The sequence below is a fragment of the Lissotriton helveticus genome, chromosome 6 (genome assembly GCF_964261635.1).
Source record: "Lissotriton helveticus chromosome 6, aLisHel1.1, whole genome shotgun sequence".
NCBI lineage: Eukaryota > Metazoa > Chordata > Amphibia > Caudata > Salamandridae > Lissotriton > Lissotriton helveticus.
In genome coordinates, this window is record NC_136067.1 from 1,075,166,015 (window position 1) to 1,075,183,252 (window position 17,238).

The 17,238-nt window shown below is 40.6% G+C and overlaps 1 protein-coding gene across 1 annotated transcript in view; it reads right to left on the reverse strand.

Moving 5' to 3' along the window:
* The window catches only part of THBS2 (thrombospondin 2), a 647,479-nt gene that overhangs the window by 376,131 nt on the left and 254,110 nt on the right, over positions 1 to 17,238 (reverse strand). The window contains exon 13 of the mRNA XM_078648724.1: positions 15,422 to 15,640. Within this exon, the coding sequence (XP_078504850.1) occupies positions 15,422 to 15,640 (219 nt within the window). The remainder of the gene's footprint in view (positions 1 to 15,421; positions 15,641 to 17,238) is intronic.

Here is a 17,238-nt window from a genome sequence, read left to right on the forward strand (position 1 = left end):
AAAAATTACACAGGAGAGCTTGAGTTCTAAAGTATTATTTTGCTAAAATGTCTTTTCCAAATCATCTTTTACGCTCGCGTAGTTTTTCTGTGTAGTCTATTGTTTTGACCAGCATATCTGTTTATATATTTCGAACTCCCTTAACATCTTATTATTTAATTGTGTTTGTTTATTACATCTATTTCCATGTCTAACTCTTTCTTCACACAAACACTCACACAGTCTCATGAATGTCTCCACATAGTACAGCTGCCAAGAGGAAGACATCTCAATGAGCAACATCTAGGTCATATGTATGCACCATTGTCTCCGGTCATTGTGAGTGGTGAGCTAGTCTATCCTTGACAAAAAGTGTGCCTGTATTTCCTTTAGCCTTCTTACTCCTGGAATGAGGACAGATTTCACTAGCTGGAGAAGTCTCTCAAACTTGTTGAATCATCCTCCCAGCCCTTAATGTTCCAGAGATAGCAATAGTTGAAGGGATGTTTTTTAACCTAGACCAGAAAGATCACGGATTGTCCTGGTTTGAACAATTTCTTATGTTGGAGTTCCCTTCCTGTAGGGGCTAGGCAATGCAAAAAACGTTATTGCAAACAGTGGAGTAGGGCTCTAGACCCCAAAAGGCATCCTGGGACCACATTAGTGAGTGTTAGCTCATAAGTCCTTCCTGGTCTTGCTTACGCAAGGACTGTGAGTTTGGTACCTAACTGGTGGTTAGCATCAGGGCTGAGTCTCTAACCAGACTCTGGCCACTAGGATATTCCTACCAAGAACACCTGCAACTTTTCTAAGTGTTTTTTGCCTGGTTGGTTATTGTTTTATATACTTTTGGGGTGGCACTGAAATCAGCCTTGGTACTAGTTTGGTAGCCATGGTTGCCAAAGAAAAAGATTTAAGTCCAAAGTTCATGTTGCCTTGTTTGATGGCTTTTCTAGTACACATGTAGCTCTCCCTTAATCCGAAGGATATTGTAAGTTTCTAAATGTCCATGAGATAACGCTGGTCAAATGGCAAATGTTATCAGAAATCAAGCATGAAAAGTAATAAGATATTATAGTTATGTTTGGAAATATATCTTTGCCCCAGAAGGTGCTAGGACCTTCTGTTTTTGCATATAATCTTCTTAGCTGAACTTTTTTTTTTAACTGTTCAATAACATTTTTTATCTGTCTAAACTAAGAACATTGATGTTATTAACACCACCTATGTGACTCCAACTAGGATGGCCCCACAACATAGGCCCTGTGATTGCTTAGGGATTCATGCCTGCATGTCAGCCACAGTGATATGTGTATCAAAGGGTTACCCCAGGGCCTCAGGCCTACTCCTTATGATTCTCATGCATTTCATATTGTTTGGGACGATACTTTGATTATTTCTAAGACCCAGAGTGGTCTGCAGAGGGCCTTATTAAGATTTGAGGAGTTCTGTAAAGATTGCGGGTTGGTGATCAATGCAGATAAAACAAAGTTTATGGTCCTGCATAACTACAGAGCAATTAAGGGCAGGGTGCTTCTTAATTGAGAATTATTGGAGCAGACTGATGCATTTAATTATCTGGGGATCACGTTGGGGAATAGACTCAATTGGAAACCCCCAGATAAACACCTTGGCCCTAAAGCATAGTCAATTAGCTGGTGCTTTGCTGAAGGAATTTAAGATTTCTCATACCCAACCCATGCACCCTCTACTTAAGATACACACCACCAAAGTATTAGCTTCTGTTACCTATGGTGTAGAACTCTGGGGTTTTAGTGATATAAAGCCTTAGTCTTAGCACAGAATACATTTGTGAGAAGTGTTATTGGTCTGCCACGGAGCACTCCCTTAAAACCAGTCTTCTACGACCTAGGCTGCAGCAGACTGGAAAAGGTTATTACGTTTAGTCCAATAACAAACTGGCGGAGACTATGGACTACCCTAGAGTTGCTTCAGTAAGCAACTGCTCTTAAAGATGTATGGGTCCTAGATACTTCATGTAAGATCAAGTGGCTGCAAATCTTAACAAGCATTTACAATGCAACGGTCTCGGCATTGCAAAAGTTAGAGCTATTAGCATTGTAAATGAACGCGAGTTTAAGGTCTTGACATTGTAAATGACAAGGGGCCCGATGTAGGTAATTCTTATTTACCACTTCTTAAATACCGAATTTTCCCGATTCGGTATTTAAGAAGTGGTAAATATGAAGGGAGGAGATGTAGGTATTTCCAGATGTGTAAATACCGAATCTTTAAGATTCGGTATTTACCGAATCTGGAAATACCGAATCGGTATTTCCTATTGATTCCTATGGGCTGTGAAGCCCATAGGAATCAATGGGCAATACCGATTCTGTAATTACAGAATCGGTAAATACCGATTTTAGCAAAAGTGCAAGGGGTGTCACTTTGACACCCTCTGGCACCCCCAAAACAGGCTTGGGTGCCATGTGGCAGGCATACATGCCCCAAGGGCAGGTCTGCCTGTCATATGGCAGAGGTGTGCATGCACACATGTGCATGCACACCGGAATCGGTATTTTACCATCAAATTGGATTTGATGGTAAAATACCGATTTTGTAAGGCTTGTCCCACCTACATCTCAAATTTACCGAATCGGTAAAAATACCGATTCGGTATTTTACAGAATCGGTAAATTTACTGATCGGTAAATTTACCGATTCTGTAAAATTAAGGTCCCTACATACCATTTCTGAAATACCGGTCGGTAACGGCCGAAAATACCGATTTTCAGCCGTTACCGACCGACCTACATCTGGCCCAAGGTCTTTTATTTATGTTTTAAAAACCAAAACATAAATAAAAGTCATTGTCATTTACAATGACAATAGCTCAAAGTCGCGTAATGTGTATGGCAAACTACAGTAGCCTCCTGACGAGTGCCCTTTCACTTAATTTTTTACAACTGAAAGCCCTGGCATTTTTTTTTTTTACAAATTAAGCATGGGTGGTGTCCGTGTCTGCATGGCAGTGGTGGTGTCCGTGTGTGCATGGGAATGGTGGTGTCCGTGTGTGCATGGCAGTGGTGGTGTCCGTGTGTGCACGGCAGTGGTGGTGTCCGTGTGTGTATGGGAGTGGTGGTGTCTGTGTGTGCATGCCAATGGTGGTGTCTGTGTGTGCATGGCAGTGGTGGTGTCTGTGTGTGCATGGCAGTGGTGGTGTCCGTGTGTGCACGGCAGTGGTGGTGTCCGTGTGTGCATGGGAGTGGTGGTGTCTGTGTGTGCATGGGAGTGGTGGTGTCTGTGTGTGCATGGCAGTGGTGGTGTCTGTGTGTGCATGGCAGTGGCGGTGTCTATGTGTGCATGGCAGTGGTTTGACCGTCGTGTCTTCGTTGCGCAGCTGTTTGTTATTGTGCCACTGCTAAATCCGACGGTTTCCGAGGCCTGTGATTAGTAATGGCAGATCCTGCCAGCACAGGGGGCCCCGGTGGGATTCCACGGGGTCTGTGCATTAAGTATATGGTCATATCATCTTTCAAACAGATTTTATACGGTTTACACAAGCCACACAACTGGACCTATTTATAATGCGGCGGCTGCCGGCTGGATAAAGTATTGCACTATTGCTGTGAGCACACCAAACTTATATCTCCACATCACCGACATAAGCAGCTTCATTTTAATTTCTTGCAAAGGGCAAAGTCACCCCTACCACGATCGCCAAAATAGACCCTGACAGATCCTCCAACTTTCCGAAATGTAACCCACCTTATGCTGACTTTGCTCACCTCACATAGTCCTGCCCACATATTAGTCAATATTGGAGCACTATATTCGAACACCTCTCACTGATGATTGACATTGCACTCCTCCCTGACCCCTTCCTAATGCTCTTTAGGCTTTGTGGCAAACATTCCAAAATTGGTGCGCAGACACGGGCCATTGCACTATTACTCGCTAAATGGGAGATAGTGCTACATTGGAGTAACAACATCAGCCCGACAGTTTAGGCTTGGATAACAAGCTTAGTCACTTGCATTTCTATGAGCAAAATCTATTCTACACTCCAGCCTCCCACCTCCAGACCTAAGGATATCTGACAGTCACTGCAGGACTCCCTTCTAGCACAGGACAACAACACCACCGTAAATACATGCGAGCCTCACAACAACATGAAATGCTTGCAGAACTCCAACGATAATGCTGTACTGTTATCTATCTGTAACCACAGCTGAAATGCAGGACAGAATGCTGTTTCTGTACTATACAACATTGAATGCTCACCTTCCACTGATAACACTATTTAATGTGCCTTAACCCATTTAATGGTACTTTTTTGTATATAATTATTTTGAAAATTATATAAAGTCTTTTTTTTATAAGACTTAAAGCACAACAATGGTTATGAATTAAACCCCAAAAGACAATGAAATTCACAAGTTATGGTTAAGAGTTGTAGCTTTTGACTTCTGCCGATACTCTGATGACCGATTATAATTTTGACAGTGTCCGAACTGAAAATAATGAGTGTGTTATGAGCCTCGTGTCCACACTCTGCATGTAGGCAGGAAGCTGAATCTCTCCATGTCGTATAGAAAGGCAGAGCTCTGTGACAAATGTTAGCAAAATAAAGGTATGCTCTCTCCTGTTGGAGAAGAGTGAGCAGAGAGTCGAAAGAGAGAAATATAAAACATTGAAAATAAGGCAACGCTGCTACTACAAAAAAAAGCTCACACCCCGCGCGCTGGTATGCAGACTCCCCTTGCATTCCAGCAGGCGCGTGTCGCGATCCGGGCTGCATTAGCACTGTGGAGACAAGACCTGGCCGCGCGCACAACGTTATCCTATGGGGAAACGCTGGGCACGGCCAGGTCTTGTCTCACTTCGGCGTCTCAGATTGCTGAGACGCCGACAATAGTTCTCGGCGAGGACGCGCTTTCAGCGCGTTACTAGCCGAGCCCTAAAAACTACATTGGTCAGTATGGGTCTGTGAAACCTGTGGGATGAGCCAGAGAGACATAAATTCCCCCCTAAAAAAGAGATGAAAAGACTATACTGGTCTATGGTGGCAAATAACAATATCACTATTTCTGAGTCCACATCATTGACGGGTATGTTTTTAGAGTTTGCGCCCCGCCCACAATATGAGCAGAATTGGGATGTCATCACTAAACCCAGGGATAAACATTTATATTTCCAATTCCGGGTAGGCACGCTACCCGTAAATGTATTCACTTGTAAATGGTACAGTGATAATGATAGTTTGTGTAAGTTGTGACTGGAACACGACGAAAACTATCCACACATTCTATTTGTCTGTCCAGCATACCGGGCTCCAAATAACAAATGGTTGCGTCCACTATGCATGGGTGTGAGGAGCAGTGCTATTGCATTGAGAATATTGCTGTCTGACACTGGCGCCCAGTGTGTAGTAGCTGTTGCCAAATTTTTAAGTTGGACATGGTCAATCCGGGAAAGAAAAAATGGCAGAAATTTGCATGACCACTCCAGTTTATCTAAATCAGAGTTTGTAAGAAAAAAAATTATGCATCAATGGATACACGGTATTGTACCGAAAAGTGGTTGTCATTATGATATTAGGTGGCATTCCCACTCACTACTGCATCAACACTCTCTTTGTTTGTGATAAACATCATAGCCTATTTCTAGTGTATCTGTCACTAGTGTCACACAAAGTTATGGGCCCCAAGATGATTTGCCTTGCTTCAAAATGCCAATTGTTTTATTAAGTCCTTTACGTCCTTTTAATATTAATATGAATTTTAGAATAATTTATCTAATCAATTTAAATGTTTAATGTTTGGATGTTTAATATGATTGAATTTTATATAGTGCTCACTATATTTAGATTCGTAGCATTTTATGGAAGGTTAAGTGCTTTTTACTGTAATTGTCTTTTATGGCCTTAATTGATCGAAATAAAGATTGATTGATTGATTGATTGATTGATTCTCATATCAGCCTCATCTCTTTCCTGAGGTGTGCCCAGGCCCCTTCCTAGTGACCTGTCTCTGAATCAAAGAGCATCTAAAGTGCACTGAAGAGCCTGGCTCTCCCTTCTTTCAGCGTGCCCGACCAAGCTCACAAGAATGCATCAATCCATAAATCAGTCTGCGGGAATTTCCTCTACATCCTCCTGCTTCTCCAGTCAGTTCTAAGTCTCCCCATAATGGAACCCAGATGCATTGTACCATTTACAGGCACACATACACCAAGTGCATGAATATCATATACACACACTGCACAACACTACATCTTCAATTTATTGTACCATTGTACTGCATCATACCAGTATTGTAGAATTCATAGAAACACATACGCACAACACATGTAAATAACATGCACTGAAGAGCACAACACACCAAACCGATGTAGGCCACAGGTAAGCACACAGCAGTAGGACTATAAATGAGTCAGCCTGTAGGCCTCACTCCGGTGACATAGGTAAAAAGGCAAATTCAATGCTACTGATGACTATGCTGTATGTTACCACCATCGTGCTTGTGCTGCTTTACTCCTGGCAAAGCAGTAACCTTTCACCACTATGAGGGTAGAGCATTAGGTGCCACACCCAGACCCAAAAAAAAGCAGTACGTGAGACAAGCGTATGTAATAGTGCACACACATGATGTGTGCTGGCCCATGACAACACAAATCAGCATCAGGGATCCAGACATCATTACAGTTTGGGCACTCAGGGCCGGTGTGCCCCTCCATCACCATGCGAGGGACTTTTCCAGCCCAACAGAGGGCCTTAGTCCTTGATGTGGTTTACGTCCTACCTAGACTTCTATCAGTCAGGAAAGTTAGTAAACATCAAGTCCCAGAACAATGCATATCAAATAGTTGTCATCCCTCAGTGTATTAATCACATTTGAATTATCTATAAAGGTCTTGGTGAATGCAAAGATGCATTTTAAACACCTTGCCATTTTTTCTAGTGCTACTAGAGCCAAGGCCAGCTTAGCAATATGTTCTTATCTTGAGTGACCAAATGACTTAACATTGGCTTCTCCTATCCTGCTAACAATTCAGGCAATCAAATATATAAGGTTTGGCTGCAGGTCAATTTACTACAAAATCTACTTGATGTTGATACACAGACCATTCCAGTGAAAATAAATAAGGTGCAATATCTGTGGGCATAATTTGCAACAGTAAACTTTCACTTTTGTGCAAGTTTGCAATTGGTTGGTATTCACAAATGGATTTACTTGTAGTACCTTTAAGAGAGTGGAGTCGCTGCACATAAAAAGTCCAATTATTTATTTGCGCGGAGACTCCACGCTCGTAAAGATAGGACTAGTAAATCATTTTGTGAATAGTAAACAATCGCAAACTTACACCAAAGTGTAAGGTTACTTTTTTGAACCAGGTCTACAATATTTAGAACAGCAGTAATAATAAACACACATTCATACATTGCCATAGTACAACTAAATATGTGAAGAAAAATGTTTTCTGCCTTGCTTACTACATGTTTCAATAAGATTTTACCTCGCTACATGAATTTAATCACAAGTAGTAAGGTAAAATCTCAATAAAATATGTAGAAGACATGGCTGTTTTCCGTCCTCTAGCCCTCTTGTGGTCTTTTGCTGTCTCTGCTGTCCACAGCGCCGGAACACCCCCGTTGGGGGTAGCCGAGCACTTAAACCCCGTTGGGGGTAGCCGAGCACTTAACAAATGTCAAAATAATAATATAATTATAAAACCATACATAAATATATATATATTTATATATATATTTGCAAAGCAACTCAGCAGGTCCCCATAGGCTATCCACAGCACACAGAGTGTCCACTGCACGGCAGTTTACTTTAAGGTAACTTTTACTTTTCTTCTCTCACACCATGTGCAACACAAAAGGACGGTCGAGGCGTTTCGGCTGATGCCTTCAACTCGACCATAGAGTCCCACCGTCTAGACAGTCTATTTGAGGTGACAAGTGCAGTTGATCCCTTGTTTGTTTCTATTAAAAAATAGACTAGACCACTAACCCACTTCAAAACATTTGTGAATCGGCAGAAGCTGCCATTTTTCTGAGAGCACAATTTAAGGCGGCATTTGCAATTGTTCACAGTGAAGTACTCTTGTTATTACCGATTGAAAGGTAATATTTATTAGGTATGCCCATGCTATTGGACTAGTACCTGCGATTGTATGTTTGAATGTGTCGGCGACATGTTTAAGGGAGAAATGAGGATCTGGGGATCTACTTGTAGTTGTTAAAAATTAAGGTGTTTGAATAATTTATAAATGAATACAAATTGATATATTGACATACACACAAGTATGTGGCTATCTCTTTAAGATTTACGTGTCTCAATGGGGTGTCAGAGGTGTTCCCTATCTATGTAAGGTGCTATGTGTAAGACCCAATTCCCATTGATTTTATTTTAAGGCAAGATAAAAAGGATTTCCTGACATCATGTTTATGTGAGGAGAGTAAAATTCATTCCAGGGACTGTAATATGTGAAGGTACCACTAGATTCTTACTGTGATGGTAATCTTCATAGGTCATGGGAGAAAGAGAAAGTGTCATGTGCTCAAGTGCAAAATATGCATTTACGGGTCCTAAGAACAGTCGTTCATCAGATTACATAGTATATTCTAGAAAGTCAGGCAAACAAGTTAATGTGTCATAAAATAGTATTTGTAAAGTACATTGTGCAAATTAAGATTCTGGAGCCTGTGCTTCTAATAGTTAGTCAATGTCTCAGTCTATTAGGACCCGTTATATAAAGTGACACGTGCATTGTGCGAGCATATTAAAATCATGCAAGTCTGCAAGGCTGTCTATTTGAGGTGGTCCGAACAGGGGTTCACCGGTAATCCCGAAATTTGCATACTCCTCTCCCGCTCGTCACAGAAAAATGTCTGGACACTTGTGCATGGTGGAAATAGAGGTTTTATTGGCTCCACAAACATGTTTCGGCTTTCGCCTTGATCACACTTTCCGCAAGTACATTCAAACAGCCATTTCAATAGTGCAAATAATAAACATGAAAAGAGGACTGTCACAGAAAGTGTTTTCCAAGTGCAAGCATAGCGGCCATTTTAACAATGCGAAATACTCGTAAAGTGAATGCATACCAATGATGAAATCAAAGTCCTGTGGGATGTAAGCAATTAGGTACTGTCTATTCGAATTTGAATGGGGTACGATCTAAATGGTGCTTGCCCACTGGAGCTAAATTGTGTCTAAAATGTATGGCTGGTATGTTCAGAGTATTTCTCCCATCATTTGTTCATTGGTGACAAAGTCATTTATGAAATGGTTCTAATATGCATTGCCTAACATGAATTGCAAAATAACAATTGAGATTGATTGCATTTAGCAATGAATTATTTACTATGTTAAAAGGACCGCTATGCATGCACTATACGAGTATTTTACATTGTTAAAACGGCCGCTATGCTTGCACTTGGAAAACAAGGTCAGCAGTATGCTCCCACATCCTGTTGTCTATTTAAAGTACTCCTGTGAGTCATTGAGCTGACGAGCTCGTGGATGAAGCACCTGCGCGCCAGTGAGAGGTACCGGACCTGATATAATGTTTGGCAGCCTACTCAGCAAACCCCAAAATACATGACTGTATTCTCTACTGATGACGGTTAATAAACCAGAAACATGTGTCTCGAGATCAGCACTATCTGCGCCAAGCTTGGCGAAATACTCGAAAATATTGGAGCGAGCTACAAGAGACTGCATTTCCCAGAATGCCAGGGGCGAACCTTGCCTGAGAGGTCAGCGAAGTGCTCCCACATCCTGTTGTTCTGCTAACTTTAACTCGCGCGCCCGCAATGCACTGCTGATGATGTCACATATTGCATCATTCATGACATGGTCAGTGACATCACTGATGAAATCACCGATGACATCTCAAATGACATCACTGATGACATAATCCAGTGAATGTGGTTTAGTTTGAAATTTGAATATGTATTATATATACCAATCTGTATTGAAGATTGAGTGGATATAGAACTGTCTGGATGGAGGATTTAGTAGCTATCTGACTGTCTGTTTAAGTGAGTAGTTAAAAGTGTCTCACTGAATACATGGATTAGTAACTAAACCATGTGAATGGGTGCATCACCGTCTTTGTTGTTGTATAACATGCTGCATCAGTTGGTCACTAACTACATGAGTGTGTATATTGGTTATTGATTAGTTGGGTGAGTATTTGTTTGGGACATTGAGTTTGTGTGTGGTTGGATGGGGTGTGTGTAACTCTAGGCATAGATGTGTAAATGGTGGATTGACTAGGTGTATAGGTTTAAGAGTGCATGTGGAAACAGTTGTTTGGATGACTGAGTGTATTTATGTGTGTATTGGTGAGCGAATATATGTTTTAGTTGTACATCTTCAACAAAGTAAAAAAAATTAAAAGGCATTGTATGTGAGAGTTGGTGTATATAAATAAGTATATGCAAGAGTGAGTGATTGCGAGAGTAACTATATGAATGAGTGTATAATTGTAATGGTGATTTAACATATTAACTATGAGTAACTATGTGTTTGAATAAATGAGGTGTTGTTGGATAATTGTGTAAGTGAGTAAATGTAAGTGTGATTAATTTTTTTCATGAGTGAGTAGGATGACTGCATAACTGACTAAGATGTCTGCTGATGTGTGAATATCCATATATGTGTATAAGTGCATTTTGATAGTGTTCTCTTAATTAGTGACTGCATGTATAAATGATTCTGTTGTTGAATGGGTAGTTGTGTGTGTAGACTTAGGAATCAGTGAGTGGGTATGTAGTAACTGGTATTGGTGTGTCAATGGTTTCAAATATGGTACTCTGTATTTTACAGTGAGTGATGAAAGGTTATACTAGTATATGATGAGGTGTATCAGATTGTCAAGTGGATGATGTCATCAGTGATGTCATCAGTGATGTCATTTGAGATGTCATCAGTGATGTCATCAGTGATGTCACTGACCATGTCATGAACGATGCAATATGTGACATCATCAGCAGTGCATTGCGGGCGCTCGAGTTATAGTTAGCAGAACTAACTATAACAGAGGAAATTCTATGGTTTTGTACGAGTGAAATGGCCAGCTAACTATAACACTCCTTAAACCTATGTTTTTTTCTGTGAATTTCTAAGGTTTTTTAAATGCTAATTTCTAACTATAACGTCTCTGAAACCTATGGGTTTTTTCAGTGAATTTCAAAGGTTTTTTAAATGCTCATTTTTAAGTGTGATAGTAATTATAACTATTTTTTTGTATTGATTTTCTACAGTTTTGTAACTGTTTATTTATAAATATTGTATTCATTAAATAACATTATATATTTTTCGGATAGTTGCAAAAAAAAATTTAAAAAAAATTAAAACTGAAATATTGATTATTTTTTTTGCTTTCATTTTTTATTTTAATATATTTATATTATTTTCTTTTTATAAAAACATTTTCCCAATTTTTTTTGGAGTCGAGCACTCAAAGCGTACATATCACAGTGGGTGCGTGGATTCTAGCCGCCATTTTAGAAAAGTCGTGAAGGATCCATATACGGTGTGCGACGGCTGCGTGTTTTTCAGTTACATCATATACATTTAATATTACGTGATGTGCGCGATTGGTATGCGACCAGTCCGCGACTCCTGCTCCCACACATTCGCGACACATGCGTATTACGGTACGAGACTCTTGCGTGGTGGCGAATCCCGCGTGACATCATATACGTGCTGGGGCGCGCTGAGTGCGCGACTCCCGCAAAAAAAAATTGTATGTTCCAAAATGATATGTATGTGTCTTTAAGATACGTATTAGGGCAAGAGATTATCTAAGAAATTCATAAAAATAATATATTTGTACTTATAATAAACATACTATTTTTAAATATATTTTCGCGAAGTCAGGTGCGTGCATCGTGAGCGCAAAGAACCAGGTCAGCATAGCTGCTGTGGAGCGAGCGAAACCAGGTCAGCAGAGCCGTTGTAGAGCCAGAGAACCAGGTCAGCAGAGCTGCTCTAGAGCCTAAGAAGCATGTCAGCAGAGCTGCTCTAGAGCCAGAGACCCAGGTCAGCAGAGCTGCTCTAGAGGGAGAGAACCAGGCCAGCAGAGCTGTGTTAGAGCCAGAGAACCAGGTCAGCAGAGCTGCTCTAGAGCCAGAGAAACCAGGTCAGCAGAGCAGATTTAGAGGGAGAGAACCAGGTCAGCAGAGCTGCTTTAGAGCCAGAGAACCAGGTCAACAGAGCTGCTCTAGAGCCAGAGAAACCAGGTCAGCAGAGCAGATTTAGAGGGAGAGAACCAGGTCAGCAGAGCTACTTTAGAGCCAGAGAACCAGGTCAACAGAGCTGCTCTAGAGCCAGGGAACCAGTTCAGCAGAGCTGCTTTAGAGCCATAGAACCAGGTCAGCAGAGCTGCTCTAGAGGCAGAGAACCAGGCCAGCAGAGCTGATTTAGAGGGAGAGAGCCAGGTCAGCAGAGCTGATCTAGATCCTAAGAACCAGGCCAGCAGAGCTGCTCTAGAGCCAGAGAACCCAGGTCAGTAGAGCTGCTCTAGAGCCAGAGAACCAGGTCAGCAAACCTGCTGTAGAGCCAGAGAAACCAGGTCAGTAGAGCTGCTTTAGAGGGAGAGAACCAGGTCAGCAGAGCTGCTCTAGAGGGAGGGAACCAGGTCAGCAGAGCTGCTCTAGAGCCAGAGAACTATGTCAGCAGAACTGCTTTAGAGCCATTGAACTGGGTCAGCGGAGCTGCTTTAGAGCCAGAGAACCGGGTCAGCAGAGCTGTTGTTGAGCCAGAAAAGAAGATCAGCAGAGTTGATTTTTAGCCTAAGAACTAGGTCAGCAGAGACACTGACTAACTGACACTGACTGATTGACACTGACTGACACTGACTGACACTGACACTGACTGACTGACTGACACTGATTGACTGACACTGACTGACTGACACTGATTGACTGACACTGACTGACACTGATTGACTGACACTGACTGACTGTCACTGACTGGCACGGATTGACTGACTGACTGACACTGATTGACTGAAACTGACTGACACGGATTGACTGACACTGACTGACTGACTGACACTGACTGACTGACACTGACACTGACTGACACTGACTGACTACTCTGTACTACTCTACTACTCACTCTCGACTACTCTCTACTACTCTCTCTCTACTACTCACTCTCTACTACTCACTCTCTACTACTCTCTACTACTCACTCTCTACTTCTCACTCTCCACTACTCTCTACTACTCACTCTCTACTACTCTCTACTAATCTCACTCTACTACTCACTCTTAACTACTCTCTACTCTTCATTCTCTACTACTCACTCTCTACTACTCTCTACTACTGTCTCTCTTCTACTCACTCTCTACTACTCACTCGCTACTACTCTCTACTATTCATGCTCTACTACTCTCTACTACTCTCTACTACTACTCTCTCTACTACTCACTCTCTACTACTCTCTACTACTCACTCTACTACTCTCTACTTCTCACTCTACTACTCACTCTCTACTACTCTCTACTATTCACTCTATTACTCACTCTCTACTACTCTCTACTATTCACTTTATTACTCACTCCCTACTGATCTCTACTACTCACTCTCTATTGCCCCACTATTCTCTACAACTCCCTCTCTACTACTCTACTACTCTCTACTACTCGCTCTCTACACTCACTCTCTACTACTCTCTACTACTCACTCTCTACTACTCTCTCTCTACTACTCTCTCTCTACTACTCACTCTCTACTACTCTCTACTACTCACTCTACTACTCTCGCTCTACTAATCTCTACTACTACTCTCTACTATTCTCTACTACTCACACTCTACTACTCACTCTCTACTCTCTACTACTCACTCTCTACTACTCTCTCTCTACTACTCTTACTCTCTACTACTCTCTCTCTGCTACTCACTCTCTACTACTCTCTACTACTCACTCTCTACTACTCTCTACTATTCACTCTACTACACACTCTCTACTACTCCCTACTACTCTCTACTACTCACTCTCTAATACTCTCTACTACTCAGTCTCTACTACTCTCTACTACTCACTCTCTACTACTCACTCTCTACTTCTCACTCTCTACTTCTCACTCTACTACTCACTCTCTGCTACTCTCTCTACTACTCTCTACTACTCTCTCTCTACTCTCTATTACTCACTCTCTACTCTCTACCTCTCTAGCACTCTCTACCTCTCTCTCTACTACTCTCTACCTCTCTACCTCTACAACTCTACCCCTCTACCTCTCTACCTCTCTCTACACGCACACATATGTATGTATATGCAAATATATGCATTTATATGTATGTGTGTATATATATATACATACATATATAAATATATTTATAATCGCATAACTATATCAATACAAATATAAATGCATGCATACATATACATATACATCCAGTATCTCCACAGGAGACAATTCCGTGTGCACTCATAATTACCGAGTCAAGTCAACTTGAATTTTTCTTAAAGATGTTATTTATTCAGCATTCTTCAGCATACCAATCAACCCAAAACTTTCAGGGAAGGAGCGGAGCGTAACGGGCCATCTTCTTTGAGAAATTCACATAGATTCATCAACCGGCGCCAAAGTTATTCCCAATAGAATGTTGCGGATTTCCTATGGAAACGAGGTCCTAACTATATATACCTACTGGCGACCGCCAGTAGGTAATATATATATATATATATATATATGTATATATATATATATATATATATATATATATATATATATATATATATATATATATATATATATATATAATACATATTTAAATGTCAAACTAAACCACATTCACTGGATGATGTCATCAGTGATGTCAACAGTGATGAGATGTCATCAGTGATGTCACTGGCAATGTCATGAATGATGTAATATGTGACATCATCAGCAGTGCATTGCGGGTGTGTGAGTTATAGTTCGCAGAACTAACTATAGTGGAGGAATTTCTATGGTTTTGTACGAGTGAAATGTCCAGCTAACTATAACACCCCTGAAACCTATAGTTTTTTCTGTGAATTACAAAGCTTTTTTAAATGCTAATTTCTAACTATAACATCTCTGAAACCTATGTTTTTTTCAGTGAATATATATATATATATATTTATGTATATATATATATATATAGAGAGAGAGAGAGATAGATATTATATGAATATATATATGTATGTGTTTATATGTGTACATAACATAACATAACATATACACAAACACAGAGACACTGCTTAATCAAAAAATGTATAATTTGAGGTAGAGGAACATAAAATGATTGCTTGACTACCAACTCATGTTTATCATTATTCCCCAACATTATTATTAGCACCGTTTGCCTTAAGTAGCTGTGCAGTGGTGTTGATGCTATACATACAACTCAAATAATACAGTGAAATGAATGGCCTGAATACGAAATATGCTATTCTTCATTTCGTCACAGTCGTCACTCACCTTACTACAGTGGTAGGTGGCATTTGCTGCACAAATCAGATTACTGTTGGGCCATCCATCTAAATCTGTGTCTTCACCACAGATGAGGCCATCTCCGGCATATCCTGTCCTGCATTCACACTTATACACAGGGTCACTAAAATGGCCCAGGTAGATGCATTCGGCTGATTTGTGGCATTTGTGAGTTTTGTCTTTGCATGGATTCTCAGGTTCACACATCTAGAACAGAGAAAAAAACACATCTTCCTTAGCTTTGTGATACAGCAGAAAAATTCATTATAACTTTGGAGATTAAGTAATGTATACAATCTGTTCTTTGTGTTTAAAAGGCCCAGAGATGCACGTAGTATATACACAATCCACTATGAGGAGCATGCTGAGTGTAGCTCAATGCTTTTTATCTTAAAGATACAACCTTGAATCGTGTTTATATTTACAAAGCCAGAAAATATCTCTTGTAAATCTTCCAGGGCTCATTTCACAATCTCTGGGTTTTGTAAGTTAACCATTTGCTCCAAAGGATTTCTCTATGATTGGAGGAAATTTGGGATTTTCATGGGATTCAAACGGATTACCAGACATGAGATCCTTACATTTCTTTGAATAATCAAGTACATAACATTTACACATAATGATGTTCAGTCAAAAGGGAAGGTGAGTGTGCAGGACAATGATTTCAGTGCACATTGTCTCCTAAATTTCTCAACCAGTGCAAAATAAAATTAATTTTCAAACTGTTCAAGCAGCTTCTTTATGTTATTTCTATTCCCTATATACCCAAAAACTTCTTACAATGCTACTGGTAACAGTTCAGAGTGTTTTTTTTTCATTACAGATGTATACTCAGAAATCTATAGAGACAATGAATGTCACAACTATCGTTAAAATGCACATGTTCAAGTCAAACACTGCACCACTACGGTTATAGGATATTATCTTTCCTGCCTCAACCAGTGGAACGTCTTATCGGGATGCAGCAACAAGCTCCAGTTATGACCTCAACATCTCTGTTGTTGATATTCTTAATCATCTCTCTGGTTTTCAAACCGTCACTGTCACACACACGAGATTATGACATCCGTAAAACCGAGTTCTCCAGACAATTCATGCTCCTCTTTCATAGTACATCTGGAAGTGGTCTCAGTGACCCCTGTCATTTGTAACTTGATCGTACTTTCAACACTGGCTTCCATCCCTCTGATTGGAAAAAGACCTGTATTGTCCTGTTCCTCATAAATCCTTCTTTAGACACCACCTTGTAATTACAGGCCCTTTTCCTTGTTACATTTCACCAAGATGATGGAAAAAAGGAGTACTCAGATGTCTAAGTTTACTGAGAATAATTCCCTTCTTACCTCAGTTCACACTAGGATTAGGGAATCTCATTGCATGGATATAGAACAGGCAGGAATGCAAAATGTGCTTCAAAGTATTCTCAATCAGGGAGATGTAGCTGCCCTAATTCGCTTAGATTTCTCCTCAGCTTTTGGAACTCTCATGATACACTAGTGAAAGGACTACAGGTGTAAAATATGAATTTGGTTAATTTTGGCAACTCAGATCTTTTGTGGAGGTCTTCAGGGCTCCTCTTTGAGTCCCACCGTATTCAATTTGTATGCAGCTCCTCTGTAGTCCTCATGCTCCTCTTGTAGCTCACTGGATCAGAAAAATCCTTGTTGAGTCAGGGAGCAGTGGCACGCAAGATATCCAAAAATCTCCCTTAAGTTAAAATATGACATAGCTGACATATCGTCTGGCTGGCAATCTCTTGCTTTGGTCTTCTGTCAGGTGGCCAGATACTATAAAAAACAATACTT